Genomic DNA, 20799 nt, shown 5'->3' with positions numbered 1-20799 from the left:
TTTTAAATTTATTTCAGGCCTTCCGGCGTTGTTGAAGGCATCTATGACGACTTCATCAATCTCATGTTGATGTGTCGACTCAGTCTCTCTCTGAGGCGCTCATAAGTGGTAGAGTGTGTGTGCACGCGTTTATTCATAGGAATGGATGCATGTGCGTATGAGTATTTGTGTCTGTACTATGTTGAAAAAATTACTCCCTCCATCCGAAAATATTTGTTGCAAAGATGGATGTACCTAGATGTGTTTAAGTTTTAGATATATCTATTTTTATTCATTTCTCTGACGGGTATTTTGGGACGGAGGGAGTACCATACTCTTTTTTGTACATTTGAAAATTCATACTACCCGGTACGCACGGGGTGGACCGTGAAGCCGGTCTCCAAAAGAAAAGGAAAAACTACGCGACGTGTCTTGCGTTTTTCTTGGGCGTGTTTTTCTTGGCAAAGCCAATGTTGCATTTCCGGATGACTCGCATACCGTCCCGTCATCCTCTTTTCTCTCTCTGTCCCTGCCATGGCACGACGCCGTGCCGTGCAGTGCCAGCAGTCCGACCAAATCATAGCCTAATCACACCGCAAACCACGTAAGCCCGCGCCCTGGCCGCTCCAGTGGTGCTGCGGGTATAAATTATTCTGGCAATGGAGCCATGGACTGAGAGCTAGAAGCTAGGTAGTGAGACATCTCTCTTCCCCGTGCACATCTCCATCTTCGTCAATTCCTTGATCAAGCCGAGCCGCGCCGCGCGCGTATGGCGTTGGAGGCCGTGGTGTTCTCGAAAGGGTTCTTTGGGCGCTGCGCCATGGCTGCCGAAGGAGTAGGAGGAGGCGGTGGAGTTTGGGGCGGGAATGAGCACGGGCACGGCGGTGGCGTGGAGTTGGACGGAAGCAACGCCCACTGCGGCGCCGCGGTTGCGAGCACCTCCGTGATGATCCCGAGCGCCGAAGTCCCGGAAGGCAGTTCCTCCTTGCTGGCGCTGCCGCCGCCGGGGCACGGCGGTGACCGTGGAGACGCGGACGACGGTGCCGTGGGCGCGGCGTCGGCGTCAGGTGCGGCAGGGAGGAGGAAGCGGCGAAGAGCCAGGAGCGTAAAGAACATTGAGGAGGCGGAGAGCCAGCGGATGACCCACATCGCCGTCGAGCGCAACCGCCGCAAGCAGATGAACGAGTACCTTGGCGTGCTCCGGTCCCTCATGCCGGCTTCCTATGTGCACAGGGTACGTATTCCTTAGCTCATTTTTGAAAATTTGGATGTAATTTTCAGGGAGTACTTATTTCGAACTTGATCGATCCAAAGTCAGAGCACATAGTATCTATTGTGATTACGAACAGGGCGACCAGGCATCCATAATTGGCGGCGCGATCAACTACGTCAAGGAGCTGGAGCAGCTAGTTCAATCCCTGGAGGCGCACCGGCACGCCCGCCTACGCGACGACTGCCCCGTCAGCGGCGACGTCGATTCCGCCGCCGCAGTGCCCTTTGTAGACTTCTTCACCTTCCCGCAGTACACGATGAGCGTCCGCCACGCCCCGGCCACACCAGCAGCAGACGCCTCTGCGGACGGCAGCGGCGGCAATGCCGACAACGACGGGACGTCGGGCTCGAAGCAGTCGGCCGTGGCGGACATCGAGGTGACCATCGTGGAGAGCCACGCGAGCCTGAAGGTGCTGTCGCGGCGGCGGCCTAGGCAGCTGCTGAGGATCGTGGCGGGGCTGCAGGGCCACCGGCTCGCCGTGCTGCACCTCAACGCCACCAGCGCCGGCCACATGGCACTCTACTGCCTCAGCCTCAAGGTACGTACGTACCACAGACTCCCCATGCTAGCTAGCTGTAGCCGTTTCTTTTTCGAGACCGTTCGCTCGCTTGGCAGCGCGCGCGTGACGCCGAAACAACTAACTTGCCTCGTTTTCCGCGCCCTTGTCCGGGACGGCTCCTCCAAAACATCACACCTCCGCGTGTTTCACCGCAAAGATGAAGCTGCATTATTGTTTTGACGCTAGATGAAGGGCTGCATGGATTGACTGCCGTAGTACGACTGCAGGATCATCGAACGTCCATTTCTTTGTGTCGTAGCCTCGTAGTACGTAGCAAATGAATTCATGTGAGCCGCTCTGTGTCTGGTTGATGATGCCATGCATGATGGCCGCAGGTGGAAGACGACTGCCGGCTCTCGTCGGTGGACGACATCGCGGCGGCCGTCCACCGTATCGTCGAGACGATCGAGCGTGAGGAGGAGGAGGAGGAGCAGCGGCGGCGGCAGCAGCAGCAGAGCTGTACGTAGGTAGCTAGGCATTGGCATGTTAACAGTTCACGAGCTGCTCCTAATTACGACTAGTAAACAAGATCTAGAAGTACTTGCAGACTGGTAGGCTCTGCAGTTTGATAGCTCTCTATGTAATTGTAATGTACCTTTATGTACTCTCTGCCTATGTACCTATGCATGTCCTACGCATCTCTCCGCGTGTTATCTGGTTGTGCGTGCACGGCATGGGCAGGAGCGGGGTTTCCGTCCATGCCCCACGCGCCCCCGACCGCCGGAGCCTTGTGGGCATCATGTTGTACGGTTGACACTACGTGGCCACGATTCACATGCATGTACAATTAAGGCTTACTACTTGGTTCAGTACGTACCTATAATCGAAGGAAAAAATGATCAGTATAATTTTTAATGTTATTTTACTTTTTACTGACCGTTTTCTTTGATAATTATCAAATCTAATATGTCTTTTGGGGTAAAATAATACATTCGACAACCCCATATTTTGTAAAAACCAAATGTTGCCAAAGTTGGAATGTTTTTTTAAATGGTCAAATAATTGGTAGCCAACCAATTGGTATCCAATGTTTAGATTTGCCAATACATTGGTATGCTAAATATCGGCATCAAACGAGCTACAATTGGTTAAATAAAAAATAATTACTTTTTATCCTAGTTGGTTTCCATTACGGAACTGCTCCACACACGACACTGTGTGTACGATAAGTGCACGACCAAAAGATCCAGCGGCCACTGCTCAGCTGTGCTCGAGATTCCTCAGCTCGATTTAATCGTCGTGCATGAGTCGTCCAAACTTTGTCGTCCCCATAGCATTGCTCTTTCCACTACTAAGGATCATTCCAAGTTTTTGAAAAACTCCAGTTTTACTTCTATTCTGTTTGGTGGTGCTATGGAAATGCACTTTCACTCCATTTCTGCATGGTCAATGGCGTTTCACCAATTTCTTTGTTCAAAATATCCGTAAGTAGCCGGCGGATAGGCTCCCTCTATATACTACTCCCTCCATTCCGAATTACTTGTCTTGGATTTGTCTAGATACGAAGGTATCTAGCACTAAAATGAGTCTAGATACATCCGTATCTAGACAAATTCAAGACAAGCAATTCGGAACGGAGGGAGTAGGTCACTTGCATGTGGGACTCATCTCTTCCAAAGGGAAGAAATGGGGAAAGGTAAAAAAAATGGGAAAAACTTCATCTCTCCCTTCCTTCCTCTCTCCGTCATCATACCCCCACCACACATGTCCTCTCGATCGCCCTTCTTCCTTCCACTATGACATCATCACCGTGCGGACGGGAACGACAATGCATACAGGCAAAGGCACAGCCCGACGGACTAGTCGAACATGTTGTCCTTCACCGCGCCAATGCATGTGGGGTGAATGACAGTCAACTCCGAACGACCGCAGTTGTACTGTAGCATAGAGAGGGCCGTGTGATGGTGCCGAGGATCAACGGGGTAGAACATGAGGCGCGAGAGGTCTTGGTGATGCCCAAGCAGAGATGAATTGACCCCTATCTCCGTAATTGCCTTGGCTGACTTTGTTTTCCATGCCTGGTCGATTGCCACGAGAAATTTGTCGCCGCGGTAGGTCCTAGCGCCCGTCTGTCCGTCTTATAGCACTACTTTGAGCTTCTAAATCCGCCAACGTCCTTCCCTATCAACATTGCATCGTCAACTGTTGAAAGGATATTCGTAGGTGCGTTCATAGGGGTAAGTGTGAGTGCACATATATGAGGATCTATATTCTATTGTGCTTTAAAAGTGAAATAATTAAGAAGCAACGCCAAATAATCGACTTGTAGAAAAAGAGTTTCTAGGGGTTTTTCATGTCGCCGCAGGTAATGATAACTATTCTAAACCAAATATATCATAATAAGAACATCGTCCCCGCCAGTTATTTTGTGTTCCGCATTCATATCAACGATCCCACCGGCCGTGGGGTTAAGAGCCTGTAACCCCTAGCAAAGATGTTATGCGTTTTCCGAACAGATGGGCTAAGCTCCCCGCTAAATCCGAGCAACACGGCGTCACAAAAGGGATTTCAAGATTTGACGACAAAATGGTACTTCCTCCGTTTCATAATGAAGTGGGCATATAGATTTTTTTAGAGAAGGCAAACTTTATAATTTTTGACCAAGCTTATAGATAGAACTACTAATATCTACAATCATACTTCTCATGATATGAACGTGCGACTATGTCCGCTGAGTGCGACGTGCGCTGGCGTGTCTCCTTCGCACCGGACCTCGCCGCGGCACGCACTGTCAACTTCGCCGACGGGGAGATCCTTCTTCGACGGGGGGCCCTCCGGCTCGTGTTGATCGACCAGAGGGGGGTCACGGTGGATGCACGCTTCCTTCGTGAGGGCGAATGCCCCGACATCGGGCAGGTCGTGTCTTTCCCGTGTCATTTCGCGAGGGTTCACGATCGGATTCCGGCGAACGCCCCGGCGGTACACGGGGATGCGGCTCGTTCCGGTGGGGGCGGAGCGTACGCGCCGGATCGTCACGATGCGGGTCGGAGTTCCTGGGCCCCAGGCATCCTGGGTCCGCGCCCGGGTGTGGTGCCGCCGCCCCCCGCGGATGAGAGACACGTGGATGGAGATCAAGGGATCCATGGCGGGGAGACCAACGATGCGAGGGGTACAAAACTCCGATCCCGTGCGGCTCGCCCCATTCTTGACCTAGAAGCCGCCCTCTCTCATCTCTGGGCGGCGCCACGAAACCCTAGATCAAAAATCTCGTCCTCCTTCCAGTGGTGGGAGGGGAAGATTGGAGGTGACCACAGATTGTTCGTGGAGGTGGTAGCTTCTTCACCAAGATCTCCGGCGATGGAGGAACACGGCGGCCGCGGATTCCGTAGGAATCGGCGCGAGGGCTTCGGATCTGGATGGATGGGGCGCGGCGCGGGTCGCTTCGACCGAGGGCGCGGGAGAGGTCGCTTTTCCTGGTCCAGGGAGGCGGACGGCGACGACCACTCCACCAACAAGCAAGTGGCGTCGGCGACGGACGACACCGAGCGCTGGGACGATGCGGCGGATCGAGCCAAGCGGGCCAGATCTGGGGAGAGGGGTTTGGGTGGAGAAAAACCCTAATCCCACTGGATCCGAGGCGACGAATTTCAGAAAAAATCAAGTCGTCCCCAACGATCAGTGCGTTTGTTCTTCTGTTCAGGTGACCCCAACCAATGCTCATGAACCTTGCATGATCTGCAAAACTTCAACTCATGCCCCTGTTAGTTGTCCGCAAGCTTTTTGCGAGAGATGCAGTAAGATGGGTCATTTAGCATTAGTTTGCACTACTTTTTTACCTTGGGAGTGTGTGGCACCCATGTGTGCTTTCCAAGCCAAAGGGCAGGGCTTCTTTTAGATTCCTGATTCGTGCACAGCTAAGCAGCTCAAAGAGAGAGCTACTAGTGTGGTCATTACTGTGATTGAAGGAAGTGCTACTGTTAAGGAGTTAGAAGATGCTTTCTCTGATTACATAGGAACCAAATGGCATTGTACTGCTCATCCCATTGGCCCCCAGACCTACGTGATGCGCTTTCCGAATCAGAGAGACGTTAAGAAAGCTTGTTACAATGACAAAATGACGCTTAAATCTTGCGGTGTGGTAGTGAAAATTGTTCCATGGACGACCAATATTGGGGCCAAGGGTGTGATGGAAACTGCTTGGGTTAAAGTTATCAATGTGCCTCTGGAGAGAAGGAATGAGAGAAACCTGGCTTATGTTTCCTCATTGGTTGGTGTACCTTTGGAAATCGACATGGCCACCCTACATAAGCCTGAATATGTACGGGTCCGGCTTGGTTGTCGCAACATTGATGAACTCCCTGAAGTGGCTGAAGCTGTGCTTGGAACACATTTTTTTGATTTCTTTTATGAGATAGAAAAGATCTTGGTTCGAAATCCTGAAAGACAGACGGGCACATCCCAAGTGGATACTGCCAAAAAAACATACCTATGGGAAAACAGACTCTAAACAAAGCTGATCCCAAGGTCTCAGAAAAAGAGAGAGGTTGGGAGTCCAGCAAGTGTGACATGTCTGGGAAAACTACTCCTACAGATGTTATTGATGGAGAGCATGAGGAATCAGATGAGTCAGAGGAGGATAATACCCTGCTTATTGAGACTATTGCTGAAGAGGCATATAACAAGGAAGAGGAAATGCGATCTCATGCACTCCTGGTTGTTGATAACAACAGGATATCTGCTGATGAGATCCAGGTATGCATTGATAGTTCATTTCATGCTGATGTTGACATCCAAGTTGAAAAATTGTCTCATACGGAGGTGGACAACTCATGTGTCCAGGTTGAAGAGATTGAAGGTGACCTAGAAGACAAGATGCGGGAAAAAGTGGAGTATATGGTACAGTACCCTGCCTCACCTGATGATATGGGGGAGGTGATACCTACTCCTCCACTTATATCTGAAGATGTGATAAGATTCAGCATGAGGAATTTGCAGAACATGGCTGGCAAAATGCAGGACATGGCTGTGACTTTATCTAAGAAGAGAAATTTAGAAGGTACTCCCTCATGTCACAATTCTTTTGACGTGCTCACGAATAATGATCTTATGCTTAGGGCATCTAATATGGGCGTGATTATACCTGACTCTAATTTCTCTAGTGTGGATATCCTTGGAGAATTAGAGAAAATGAGGGGAAATAATAGTGATGTACATGCCCCCTCCTCTGACAATCAGGATGGGGACTGTGTGATGTATATCACTAATGAAAAGGGTGATCAAACTTCAGTTAGCACTGAATGGGGGGATGAGGGGGATGACCCTGAGGCCAATTTTATTTTAGTAAAATCCAGGAGGAAAAAAGCCCAAAGGTTAAAATTGCTATATCTAGACCTGTTACTAGAAGTCAAAAACCTAATATGGGCAAAGATAATACCAAAACTGGCAGTCCTGTCCATCATTACAGGGCCACCAGAGGGGGGAGAGGGAGGAAAAGTCATTGTAAATGATAGGAATTTTTTGGAATTGTAGGGGGGCAGGAAAAAAGGGAATGAGTTCCTGCCTATCCCATATGATCAGAGATCATTCCCTGGACTTTGTTTGCCTGCAAGAGACCCATAAGAAAAACTTTCTGGAGAGCTACTTCAGGAAGATAGATCCTCATAATGCTTTTGACTGGGACTGGATCCCAGCTATTGGGAAATCAGGAGGCATCCTCTGTGGAGTGAAAAAAGAGAAGTTCGAAGTTATCTCCTGGAGAAAAAGGGAGATTTATTCTACAAGTTTGTTTCCTTGATGTCGACATTCAGAAAGTCTGGACCTTATGTACAGTTTATGGTCCTGCACATGATTGTGACAAAAATGATTTTGTAGTGGAGCTGGCAGAGTTTTGTAGCCACACTCAAACACCTTTCCTTATTGGGGGAGACTTTAATATCCTCAGACATAGTGGGGAGAAGAACAAGAATTGGTACCACTCCATTTATACTGATTTGTTTAACTCGGTTATAAATTCTATGTGCCTGAACGAGATCCATATGTGTGGGGGGATGTACACGTGGACTAATAACCAAGCTCACCCGACCCTAGAAAAATTAGACCGTGTGTTGATGAGTAATGATTGGGAGGATCTGTTCCCTCTTGTTAATGTTAGAAAGTTGGTCAGGGATATGTCAGACCATAATGCTCTCTTGGTGTCCTCGGACAATCATGTTGTACGAGTTCCGCACACAAGAGAGTTCAGATTCGAGTTAAGTTGGCTCAAGTCTGAAGAGTTCCTTCCTCTGGTTGAAAAGATTTGGACTAAGAATGTCAATACATCTGACCCTGTCGATGTCTTGAACATCAAGCTGAAAAGAGTGAAAAAATTCTTCAAAGGATGGGGATCTAATAAATTTGGAAATGAGAGGATCAGAAAGAAAAAAATTAAGGAGGAATTGGAGAAGATTGAGGAGATGGAAGAAGATGGCGATATCGACCCTGAGTTGCTATGTAATAAACAAAGTCTGTTGGTGGAGCTCAATGACATCCTTGTCAATGAGGAGCTTTACTTACTGCAACAATCTAAAGAAAGATGGCTGCTTAAAGGAGATAGTAACACAGCTTATTACCAGAAGATCGCTAATGGTAATAAGAGAAAAGACACCATTCATTCTCTGAATGTTGGAGATCGGGTCATTGAAGGGACTGAGAACCTTCTTAATCATGCAACTGAATTTTACAAAGAGCTATTTGGACCTGCCCCTGGAAACTTATTCCAAATGGATCCTGATGTGTGGGAAGAGAGGGAGAAGATTAGTGAGGTTGATAATATGATGCTAACTAGACCCTTCTCTGAAGAGGAAGTTAGAAAAGCCTTGTTTTCTATGAACAGTAATAGGGTTCCTGGGTCAGATAGCATTCCGTCCGAGTTTTACCAACACTGTTGGGATATAGTGAAAAAAGATATTATGGGTCTGTTCCATGCCTTCCATGATGGAAGCTTGGACGTGTATAGGTTGAACTACGACATTATCACTCTCCTGCCCAAGATCTCTGGAGCAGATAAGATCCAACAATTCAGGCCTATATGTTTGTTGAGATGTCCCTATAAACTGATTACCAAGGTCTTAGATAATAGAGTGGCCTTTTTTGCTGACACTTTGTTTAGGAAACATCAAAATGCCTTTATCAAAAACAGGAATATCATGGATGGGGTCTTATCTTTGCATGAAATTCTTCACCATACTTATGTTAAGAAAAAATGTGGGATTGTCATTAAACTCGGCTTCGAGAAAGCATATGACAAGGTTAATTGGGATTTCCTTTTGAAGTGCCTTGATAATAGAGGGTTTGGGAAAACATGGTGTGAGTGGATGAGAAAAATCCTGCATAATGGCACAGTTTGTGTCAAGTTGAACAATACTATGGGACCTTACTTCCAAAGTTATAAAGGGGTCAGACAGGGAGATCCTATATCCCCGTTCCTGTTTAATATCGCAGCTGAGTGCTTATGCAAAATGGTGCTGCAAGCACAGAAAAACAATCTGTTTGTTGGGTTGGCTGCGGATCTGGTGGAGAATGGGGTAGCAATTCTGCAATATGCAGACGATACTGTTCTTTGTATTGAACACGATCCAGATAAAGCTGTGAATCTTAAGCTTCTTCTGTATATGTTCGAACTCATGTCAGGTTTGAAAATTAACTACCAGAAGAGTGAGATTCTTTGTGTTGGGGGGGATGACAACATATTGCAAACTTATGCTGACATTTTCAACTGTCAGATTGGCCACTTCCCTATGAAATATTTGGGGGTCCCAGTCAGTTATTCATCCATTAGAGGGGTTGATTGGGATTTTCTGGAAGCTAAGTATATTAGTAGGTGTGATTCTGGTTTGGGCAGTAATGCCTCCTCGGGGGGTAGACTGACGCTACTTAATGCTAATATATCCAGTATCGCTTATTATTACATGTCTATGTTCCTTCTGTCGAAGACCATTATAGACAGGTTGGACAAACATCGGAGAAAGTTTTTTTGGCAGGTGTCCAAAAAGAGGAAGCGCTACTATCTAGTGCGATGGGCTCGTATCTGTAGATCTAAGGAGAAGGGTGGTTTGGGTGTGAAAGATTTACATAAGCAAAACTTAAGCCTCCTTGCTAAGTGGTGGTGGAAACTGGAGACTAAAACTGGCCTTTGGCAGGAGATCATTAAAGCTAAATATCTTGGCAGAGACACGGTAGCCTCTGTCAAGACAAAGGTGAATGACTCACCGTGCTGGAAAGATATTATGAAGGTGAAAGACCTTTATATGGCTGGTAGAAAAATCGTTATTCGATCTGGGAATATAGCAAGGATATGGATTGATCCTATTGGTGATCGGATGCCATTTAAGGATTAGTTTCCTCGGTTATTTTCGATCTGCAACTCCCCTGAATGCACTATGAATAAGTGTTGGGAGGCGGATCCTTTATCCTTTTTTCGGAGAAGATTAAACAGTGAGCTCATGGAGCAATGGCAACAGGTGGTTGTTGCTGCTAGGGGGAGTTGTATATCCGATGAATCAGATGACATTGAGTGGGGCCTGGGTCATAAAAAGGTCTTTACGACCAAATCGGTTTATTCTTTCCTGAAAAGAAATATCACAGGATGTAGTTTTGCGTGGGTTTGGAGAGCTGGCATTCCTTTAAAGATCAAAATTTTTATGTGGCAGTTGTTCCAGGATGCTATCCTTACTCGGGATGTGATGAAAAAAAGGGGGTGGAAAGGAAATCCGAAATGCTCTTTTTGTGGGGAGAATGAGACCTCACAACATCTCTTCTTTGCCTGCCCTGTAGCTAAAGTGACTTGGAGAAGTGTTGCCTGCATGCTCGGCACTGAGCTGTGTCCGAACAGCCTATGGCAGGCTTACTCCTGGTGTCATGTTTACTTCCCAAATGGGGAGATTTTCTACACAGTTGGCATCGCTGCGCTTTGCTGGGCTATCTGGACATGTCGTAATGGTGTTACCATTGAATCTAAATGTTTGAAAACGCCTTTTGAATGTTGTTTTTCCATGTGCGCTTTCCTTGGTTATTGGGCAGGACTGCTGAAGCAAGAGGATGCGGTCGATTTGCGTGCAGGAGTGGACATGCTGAAGAGCAGTACGACGAGGCTGATGCGCATCTGCGCTGCGAACGAAGACTGAGAAGTTCCGCTGGAAATTTGCCGAGGAAAAAAGTGGTGGTGCGTCAGCGAAGATGGAGGCATGCTCGTGATGGTTGTCTTTTGCATTGGTTTATGTTCTCGTTCCTGAAGTCTATCCCTTTTATGGGTTCGCCGTTATGCTGCTCGCCTGTGAGCTGTTTAGGGGGGTTGCCCCATATGAACTTCGTAGTGATTTGGTGTCGCCGGGTTTTTGCCCTACAGTGAGTTATCTCGATGGCGGGTGCTCGCAGTAGGTTTCCCGGCGGTGCTTGAACTCGCTCTCCCCTCTCCTGTCTCATTCTGTGGACCTTGCTGTATTTCCGTTATGTTGCAGTAATAGAAAGTGGTTATGCCCGGTTCAAAAAAAAAATACTTCTCATGATATACTTTATCATATGTAATTAGTATTCTAGATATAGCTATTTTTTCTATAAGCTTAAAGAAAATTTGTATAGGTTGATTCTTTAAAAAGTCAATATGTGTTGCATTATAAAACGGAGCACTCATAAATGGTTTTCCATATTTTTTTGAGAATAAGGGATTTCCAATGGTTAAGAGCATCTTCAACAGCCGCCGAACGCGCGGCACGCTAAAAACTACTTTGCAGCGCGTCTATCGTCTGGAAAAACGCGGCGGACAGTGCTGGCTCCAGCCGGCACGCTAAAATTTAGCGCGCTTGTATCTTCAGCAGGCATGCTAAAATGCAGCGCACGTGCTATCTCACGAAACATTGCATACATATTTTACATAGATAATAAAAATATAGATATTTTACATAGTTCATAGCATAGATTGATAAACAATACATAGATACATAAAACTACAGTGCAACTACATGAACTATGGTGCAACTAGATGAACTATGGTGCAACTACACCCTACTCTGAGTCGTCTTTGTCCTCATCCGGACTGGTGTTGTCTGAGGTATTGATCAACATGTCCTCCCAACGAGGATCAACCACACCCCACCTGCCTCAACGATATCACACTGCGATATCGCCAGTGCCTTTCGCCGACGCCTCTCCAACTGCACCGCGCGGCGCTTTGCCGTCCTTTCCACCCAGAAGGCGTGCTCCGCCGTGACGTCCTCCGGGTGGCGCCGGCGCCACTCCGCCATGGCTCGCTCGTCCTCCTCGGCGACGAGGAGGCGGCGCCGCCGCCGCCGATGCTCCGCACGATTCTGGTCCGTGATAAGACGAGGCGGAGGGGCGACGTCCCGCGCCTGCTCGCGCGTGAAGACGTCGATGAAGTTCATCTGCGCCGTCGGCCCCTCTAGGCACCACGCCGCCCGTCGTACGCGCGGGCGGCCTCGTGCGCGGCCCCGAACGTGCCGAGGCCAAGCCGGACATCGCCGGACCGGATCTCGGCATAGTAGGTGCCGCCGGGGCGCTCGAGGACGTCGCGGTAGCCAGACGATCCACGGCGGCGCGGCGGCATGGTGGTGCGGTGGTGGCGGGAGCGAGGAAGCGGCAGAGTAGCGAGGAGAGTGCGCGTAGTGTGGAGGCCGCGTGGCGAGCGCGGCAATTTATAGGCGTGCTCGAAGCAGCGCTGCCGCCTTTCCCCGCGCGCTAGTTTCCTACCGCCGCTGGAGCGCGCCAAAACGTCCTGCGCGTGCTAAAGTGAAAGTTTACTGCGCGTGCGTCTTTTGGCGTCGTTGTTGGAGATGCTCTAACGAGGGGATTGTTAAACCATCATCGGATCCACGTCAGCCAGGAAATGCGTGTCTGACGAGCCCCTTTCACCCGGAGGAAGAACACAGCACGACGAGCTTTTTGCGCAAAGAGAGGGAGCATGGGCATGCATGCATGGGATCGAGAGCGATCAATCAATCGGCGCCACAGCCCACAGGACACCGGAAACAGCACGCGCGCGAGGCGACGACGAGAGCCAGCCAACCGGCCGGGGAAACAATGGGAAAAGACGTGCCCAGCAGCTGCGCTCGTGCCGTCCCATTGACCCTCGCCCAAGTTCGGGGTGTGGAGATTGTGATCTCTGGGCGTAGAGTCCCTTCCACCCCAACAGAGCGGTTCACCTTTCTCCTGCCCAGCCATGAATGATTGGTGACCCCAACGATAGTCCAAAGGGCCGGCGAGACGATCCGTCCCTCTCGGGGTGTTTTTTACCTCGTGATTTGACCAATGCCACCTCTGCTTGCTTGCTGCTGTTCAGACTTCGGAGTCCACTAGCATGGATGTCGACCCCAAAAGGAAAAATAAGTTTTGACTCTTGGTGTGGCGGTGACAGATCATCCAGAGCATGGCCTGGACGGAGGACAGGAGCATCTTCCTCGCCGGTGAGAGTCGGGAGTAGGGCTGGAATTCGAGGCGAGTCGAGTCAGCTCGACTCGACTCGCTAGAGTTTGTTTCATTAACGAGCTAGCTCGACTCGACTCGTTATTATTAACGAGCTCAAATACAAGATTGGCTCGACTCGTATAATTCGCGAACTGGCTTGTTTAGCTTGTTAAGCTCGTTAAAGATATGAATATAAAACCCTTAAATATTATAAAAATTATTATATATATATATTACATATATATCCCTAAACAATAGTAATTTCTTTGTAACCCATGAGTCTTTTAGGCGATTGGGCCTTCAATGGTTAGGCCTTGTGTTGTGCGCTTGGGACATAGGATGCTGAGTGGCTGATCTTTTTTTATATTGGAAGTGGCTGATCTTTTGTACCGAGCCTAACGAGTTACACGAGTACTCGTAAGATTGGCTCGGTTAACTTGGTCTATAAACGATCTTAAACTAAAGCTCGGCTCGACTCGTTATTCTTCAAATTTGAGTCGATTCGAGCCAAGTCACGAACTACTCGTTTAGCTCACGAGTTTCGAGCTTTTTTTTCAGCCCTAGTCGGGAGCAGGAGAAAGTGCCTTTCTCTCCTGTGGTACAGCGCAGCTAATGTCGAGACCTGGCCTTTGGGGAAGCGTCTGCATGCTCTGGCGAGACATGTCAACTCAACCCGAAAGCGGAATATGTAAGTAATTTACGAGCTAGTCAGCCATTGCGTGCTTTAGATGTGGAGAGAGCTACGTACCCAGCCATGTGGAACATACAGCCTCGTATTCCTCGCTTACGTTACATGGCTCGTAGCCAGCTCAAACAAGTAGATTGCCATGGAGAGAATAAATCAGTGAACTAGATACTTTATTACAGAAACCAGACATATGCTCGATGGAGTATCACCATGTAAACACAAGCACACAAGTTTTCTGTCAACTCTTATTTGATCACTGGTTGTTTCCAAAGCTTAGGCCTGTAAGTTACTCTCCTACTTACATGTTTCAGTGTCCTTCCCTACAAAAGAAAAACATATTTCAGTCGGCTACCTAATAACACCTGCAACTCTGTCCCGATTATGAAAGAAATCATTGGAGTCTACCTGCTGGACATCAAACCTGGCAAGAACAAATTCATAAAAAGTATTCCTGTATCTACAATTTGTCGGGCCAAATATCTGTTGATATCACGCAGACAATAGTACATCATAGTACATTTACTTGGCATCCATTAACTAGATCCACTGATCGTTAGGTCTTTCAAAGGAACAGTTTCACACTGCAGCATCATTGGCATGTTCCTCGCTGTCTAGTGCAGCATGTAGTTAGAAAGTATAGTCAATCCGAACATCACAAGACAAATGTATTAACGAATCACAACACATTTAAAGAAATTTGCTTGATGAAGGAAACTCGATAGGAGTATTAAGGGATTTACTATATGAAAAAATGTATGATCCCTTAAAAATTATAAGAAATAAGATAAGTGATACGTTTTGCACTTTTAGAATAGGTGATCTTCTAGAGATGCTCATACATTTGCACTGTTCATGAAAATTCTATGAGCAAAATAGACTGTGTGTTGCAATTGACATTATAAAATAAATTTGAGTTTGCGTCGTATTCGACAGTTTACCTGCCGTAGCTCCCAATAAGTTTGCTTCCGACTCCCTTATCTTCTATTTGGTGTGAAGTCGTAGGGTTGCGACATTAATTCCTGAAAACAGAAAAGGATACTATTCAAATATCTAACATTTGTCTTATAAAGTTTTATTATCGATCAAATATATGGCACTCCATAGATGCACCAAGAGTGTTCAGAATTTTATTGTTGAATTTGGATCAAAATAAACTTCCTTGGTTTCTAAAAAGGAAAGAAACTTGCTTCCAATTGGAGAATAACCTCTGCACACATGATGCTCAATAGCAAATATTTGTGTAAATCTATGCAAAACCAAATCAGTGAAATACATGATGGAGTTTTAAAGAAGAAAATGAAATATCGCATAATATTAGGACAAAAGGTCCGTTCAGCTATACTTATCGCTGTTCTTTGGGACATTTTGAATATTCAAAAAATTATTCAGTTTTAATTTTAATTATTAAGTGGCCTGGCGCAAGTAGTCCCCCTCAATCGAAAAAGGAAAAGGACTTGAACAACTCATGTCATGTATATGTAGAAAACAGCTTAAGCAAGAATCCAAAGGCATCGAGCCTCTCCCGAATAAAGAACAGGAGGTGCAGTGTAAAAAAATAACTGAAGCCCACACCCCATGGTCCTAAAGAACTCCAATTCCATACCGAACTTTTCGGCCCTAGAGTTTCAGATCCGTGGTGGATAGCACAATCCACACGCATCACATAACATAATCATCGTCTGCACACATACAGTGGTTGAATCCTGAGGGTAACAACGACAAGCTAAGTTTAAGCAGACGCATCACAAAACATAATCATCGTCTGCACACATAAAGTTGTTGAATCCTGATGGTAACAGCGACAAGCTTGCCAGACCAGGCCATGACGTCCACAGCCCCGCACCCATGGTGTCCACCAGCACGGCATGTCTTTTTCTTCATTGGGTCATCATCCATCCATCTTCTTTATCAGTTTTAATTCCTTTGTCCACTCTTCCTTATTGATCCCAATCGGCTTATTCATTTGAACTTGCAGCCATATTTAAATTGGTTTATTTGAGTTTAATGTAGCGAGCTGGGATTATGTAATAGTGAACCAAACCCTCTTTTGGGAGCAATTAGTTAATGAGCGCTCCTTCGGGAGTCTCGCGATGATCAGCGCCACTTGGCGCGTTCTCAGCCATTAGCCACGTGTCGCGCTCTGGACGCTCCCTTCGGATTTTATTTTTTTATTTTTCCACACACATTTTCGGCTTTTTAAAAGTTTTTTTTCCAGTTTTTTTTTGACGTTTTGGTTTTCCCCCGGTTTTTCTTACCTTTTCGATCAAAAAGAATTTCAAAAAAAATTGCGCGAAAAAACGCGTTTTTTTTCCTTTCGCAAAAGTCACAGTTTTTCTTACGTGAGAGGCACGGTTGTGCTTTATCGAGAGCCACGGCCGTGCCTTTCGGAAACGAAAAAAAACGCGTTTTTTGTTTTTTTTTCTTTTGCGAGAGTCACGGTTTTTCTTCCGCGAGAGGCACGGTTATGCTTTTGCGAGAGTCACGGCCGTGCCTCTCGGAAAGGGAAAAACAAAACGCGTTTTCTGTTTTTTTTCGTGAGAGTCACGGTTTTGCTTCCGCGAGAGGTATGGTTGTGCTTACGCGAAAGTCATGGCCGTGCCTCTCGAAAAGGGAAAAAATACGCGTTTTCTGTTTTTTTTCTTTCACGAGAGTCACGATTTTGCTTCCGCGAGAGGCACGGTTGTGCTTTCGCGAGAGTCACGGGCGTGCCTCTCGAAAACGAAAAAAGAATGTGTTTTCTGTTTTTTTCCTTCCACGAGAGTCACGGTTTTACTTCCACAAGAGGCACGGTTGTGATTTCGCGAGAGGCACGGGCGTGCCTCTTTCGAAAAGGGAAAAAAACCGTGCTCCCGGTTTGGTTTTTTTCGTCCGGTTTTTTTCGTGAAAAAAAAGTTCATCGAAACCTATCAACATGGGATCTAGTTTTGAAGATCTCGACGCGAGGAATCCAATGGTGAAAATGGTTCGAGATTTGCACGGACGGTTTAAGAGATAAAATGTTTTGAATAAACGGATCTACGAAAAAAGGGAAAACTCCCAGGTTGCGACAAGTGGCGTACTGCATGTGCGCCACTTGTCGCGACCTGGGAAAGTGAAGTGTTCTTTGCAACGAGTACTCCTTAACTAGTGATTTTGCCCTCTTTTTAGCACATAGTCAACCAAAAAAATATACGCACGAGGCCCAGCTCGGCCCAGTTGCTTCCCAATAGACAGAAAATAACATGCACCAGGCCCAGGCACAGCTTGGCCCAGCAGCAGACACACGAAGAGGACAGACGGAGAGAAAAAGGAAACCGTACACTTCCCTTTTTTTTTTACTCACGCATAGATGGAACGACGGATGGAACTTTCACGCACAAATAAATCACGGACGAAATTTAGGAGCAAGAATCATTAGCCTCTTTATTAGTAGGTAAGGTATAGATATAGATTTTAATTCAAAATTCTCATTTTCTTTAATTTTCAGAACATTTTTGAAGTTCCAAATTATTTAAAGTAGAAAAAAGGAAAATAAAAATAAATAAAAACGAATTTTGAAAAACAAGTTGCCCAGACATGGGCCGGCCCAAATGGGTGAAACTGCGTCTTCTCCCTGCATGCAGAGCGCAGTATAAGGAAGGTCCCTACAGCATGGGCCGACCCAGGCGGGGAATTCCCTTGTGCAAAAAGTTTTTTTTATCATGTATATATAGCATTGGTGGATAATATTTTGTAACTTTGGCGGCAATTTCCATGGCGTACTCTTATTATCAGGCAAGGTTGGAAAAAGCGGTAGGCGTAAGCGAGGCGGTTGGCCTTCGCCTAGTGCCTAGGTGGTGCCTAAGCGCGCTAGGTGCGGCCTAGGCGGTAATATAGTTTTCACTCGTAGTGTATTTGTGATTATTATATGGATGTTGACATTAGTTTAGGGCATATAAATAAGTTAATTGCCATCTATTGCCATTGGAATATAACCCGTTTGACATATCAGTGTAGTATGTGGCATGATTTCTTGCTTGGATAGGAAATTCCTTGCTTGCCCTGCTTAGACCTTCATTTATGCCCCAGGTGATGCATTTGGCCATTGCCTAGCGCCTAGGCGTGCCTAAGCGCCTTCTAAGCACTGTCTTTTCCAACATAGTTATCAGGTATATATTTTACCTTTCTGCTATGTTTTTTTACTTTTTATTTTATTTTCTCTTATTTGTTTAGGCTTCCTTCTTTAGTTCTTTTCCTAGTTTTACTTATATTTGTTTTTTTTGTTTTCTACTTATCCTTTTGGACTCAAATTTTTCAAAGTGTATGAGCATATATCCAGATGCATGAACATGTTTACAAAATGCACGCACTTTTTTAAATACATGAATATGAAACATTTGTATGCATGAATATTTTTAAAACACGAGATGAATATTTAATTTTATATACATGCAATTTTTTGTTGAGCACACATTTTTTTATTTTGCGAAATTGCATTATATGGTTTTTATATTTACTTATTTTCTGTAATATTTTTTTAAAATATTTTAAATGAAATATTATTTCTTAAAAATAGAAAATATCAAACTAAATGGTTGGTATCATGTCCAGCCCATATAGAGGGTAGTTGATGCACTTCAGCGATGAGCTCCCGTAAGTGGTAAATCCTATTCATCGCTCCTTACTTTGAATTGTCGTTATATTACACAAGGATGGCTATACATGGCCAGCCCATGTTCGTGCTCTCCTTAATTATTATGATTTCCTCTTTTTTTGTTTCTATTTTTTTACGGGCAAATCAAAGAGCTTATTCATATGAAAGCATTCCTAGGACAATCAGCCAACAGGCTAGTCACTAGAAAGCTAGGTGTTTCATCAAGCTAGCTCTCGGTCGTATTCAGAGTGCTAGCGTGCTTCGCACAAAGATGTGTCGGAAGGTTTGCTGACTTGTTTACATGCTGAATAATAAAAGAAGAAAAATTATTACTGAGCTCTCCTATTTCTAACAGAATTGGAGCCACAAATGAACGAGAATTGTGGCAAGTGTTCTAAAGTGTCATCAACTCCATGCAATCAACTTTCATTATCACATGCAATAACCCTTGAAGAGTAGCAAAACGAACCCCATCTCATAGAGAAAGCCTCCATGATCAAGGGGTCAGAGATCCTCAAGTATGGCTTGCACCATGAGCTAAGCAAAGCCGAAGAGGAGCGGGCGATGCCACCTGCACTACCCCTGTCCCGGCAAAGTTTAGGGCGCCGTCCTTGGTGATTTTAACAATACCATCATCAGGAGGATGCCACCCGTATCCAGGCAGGACCGAAGCTGCCTTGCGTGGTAGATGAAGGAGTGCAATTGCCTCCTTAGTTGCTCTGATCGTCCCTATTGTTCTCTCCATTTTGTTCTGTTTCCTTTAAAAATAATTGGTTTTGTTATTTTTCTATCTTTATTTAATATATGTATATTTGTTTTGGAAACATATTTGTTGAAGTATATGAACATACAATTGTGCATGAGTAATTTTTCCTAAGTACGTAAATATATTTCACAATAAATGATTTCTTTTTTAACACAAAAAAATTCATTTATAAATGGGAACAGTTTTTTAAGCATGGGACTGACCGTTTTGGGGAATATATTAACATTTTTTTTGCAGTGCTTATACTATCATATTTTCGATTTGATATTAATTTATTTAATTTAAAATATATTTAATTAGTAAGAATCGGAATATATAATAAATAAATAAGTAGGAATTGTGAAAATACTGAGCGTGCAACGTGTACATGTAACGAACTGTACTGGCTGGGTTGTTAGTTAGTTCTCCAGTGAATCGTATAACTCGAGCATGCAGTTTCCTGGCCCAATAAGCTCACGCGAGTGATCTTGTAACACTCCCGGCTCACTTCCTGCTCATCCTATGCCATGTTTCCACATCTGTTACTTTGCTGGAGTCTTTTTTGAACAGGTTGAATATATTTTTTTTTTGCGGGTGCGATCATGTCTTTTTTTGCGGGTGTTGAACAGGTTGAATTGAAACAGCGAGTGCTATGGAACTCTACAATTAGACCCGTCAGTTGCTGTCAATTTTGTACTAGTATCTATGAACCATGGTTAACCCTTTCGATAAACCGCAAAGAACCCGGCCCATCGGCGTTACCCTTGTTGTTAATTTCCCTAGGAAGTTTTCTGACTTTTACCGCTTTGGTTCTGCTGTGAACAATTGGAGATAGGAGACTGCATCCCCATATGTTCCAGGGGTGGAAGGAGCTGCAATACCCAATGCGAGTTAATCAATACGTTTCTTGTCAGTTACCCCCGCACACAAAAACTACCTCTGCAGGTTCACTTACATTTTGTCTGAAATCTTTGTAACGTTTTTGCAATTCTGTAGTAAGCTGGAGTATTATATTCGTTTTGGGCATTGTTTGTTTCGCTTGTCTTTGCTCAGATGGCGATGCCTGCAGGCTGCTGGGAGGCAAAGTCGATGGAGGGAGGTCGAGCACCACCGTCCACCGGCCTTGCGGGTTCGGGTGAATACAGTTATTAGCTGGAATCGCACAGGAAACGTTCGCCCTCAAAGACAAGGCATTCGTGTGTGTGTGTGTGTGTGTGTGTGTGTGTGGTGTGTGTGTGTGTGTGTGTGTGTGTGTGTGTGTGTGTGTGTGTGTGGAACTAAGAATAATTCCAGCGGAGTTGTCAAAAGGACGGTCTTCATAATTATTATTACGGAGTGCACTTCAAAATATCATAGAGTCTGGAGAGGCAGCACTCAAACTCCGAGTCTCTATATGTGTCATCTTCATAATTGTGGGATCCACTCAATGATGAAACATCTATTTTTCTACAACCTCCCCGTGATCCCACGTGAGATGGGGAGCCACCTGAAGTTTATGAAAGGCGCTTCAAAAGGCAGCTCCGAGACGTCAAATATGACGATTGAGAGG

General features: G+C 45.7%; 1 protein-coding gene across 1 annotated transcript; it reads left to right on the top strand.

Annotated features, from left to right (window-relative positions):
* Positions 1-576: 576 nt before the first annotated feature.
* On the top strand, positions 577-2633 carry LOC125512657 (transcription factor bHLH94-like). Its single transcript, XM_048677756.1, has 3 exons — positions 577-1213; positions 1329-1790; positions 2147-2633. Exons 1-3 carry the CDS (start codon positions 749-751, stop codon positions 2276-2278), a joined length of 1059 nt encoding a protein of 352 aa, XP_048533713.1. The 5' UTR covers positions 577-748; the 3' UTR covers positions 2279-2633.
* The last annotated feature ends 18166 nt before the right edge of the window (positions 2634-20799 follow it).

The sequence above is a fragment of the Triticum urartu genome, chromosome 6 (assembly GCF_003073215.2).
Source record: "Triticum urartu cultivar G1812 chromosome 6, Tu2.1, whole genome shotgun sequence".
Taxonomy (NCBI): Eukaryota; Viridiplantae; Streptophyta; class Magnoliopsida; order Poales; family Poaceae; genus Triticum; species Triticum urartu.
This window is presented reverse-complemented; position numbering and strand designations above follow the sequence as displayed.

Excerpts from the sequence above, each read along its gene's own strand:
- LOC125512657 (XM_048677756.1), top strand. The coding sequence starts at position 749 with ATGGCGTTGGAGGCCGTGGTGTTCTCGAAAGGGTTCTTTGGGCGCTGC. Across the intron at positions 1,214-1,328 it reads CGGCTTCCTATGTGCACAGG|GGCGACCAGGCATCCATAAT; the intron begins GTACGTATTCCT and ends GATTACGAACAG. Across the intron at positions 1,791-2,146 it reads TCTACTGCCTCAGCCTCAAG|GTGGAAGACGACTGCCGGCT; the intron begins GTACGTACGTAC and ends TGATGGCCGCAG.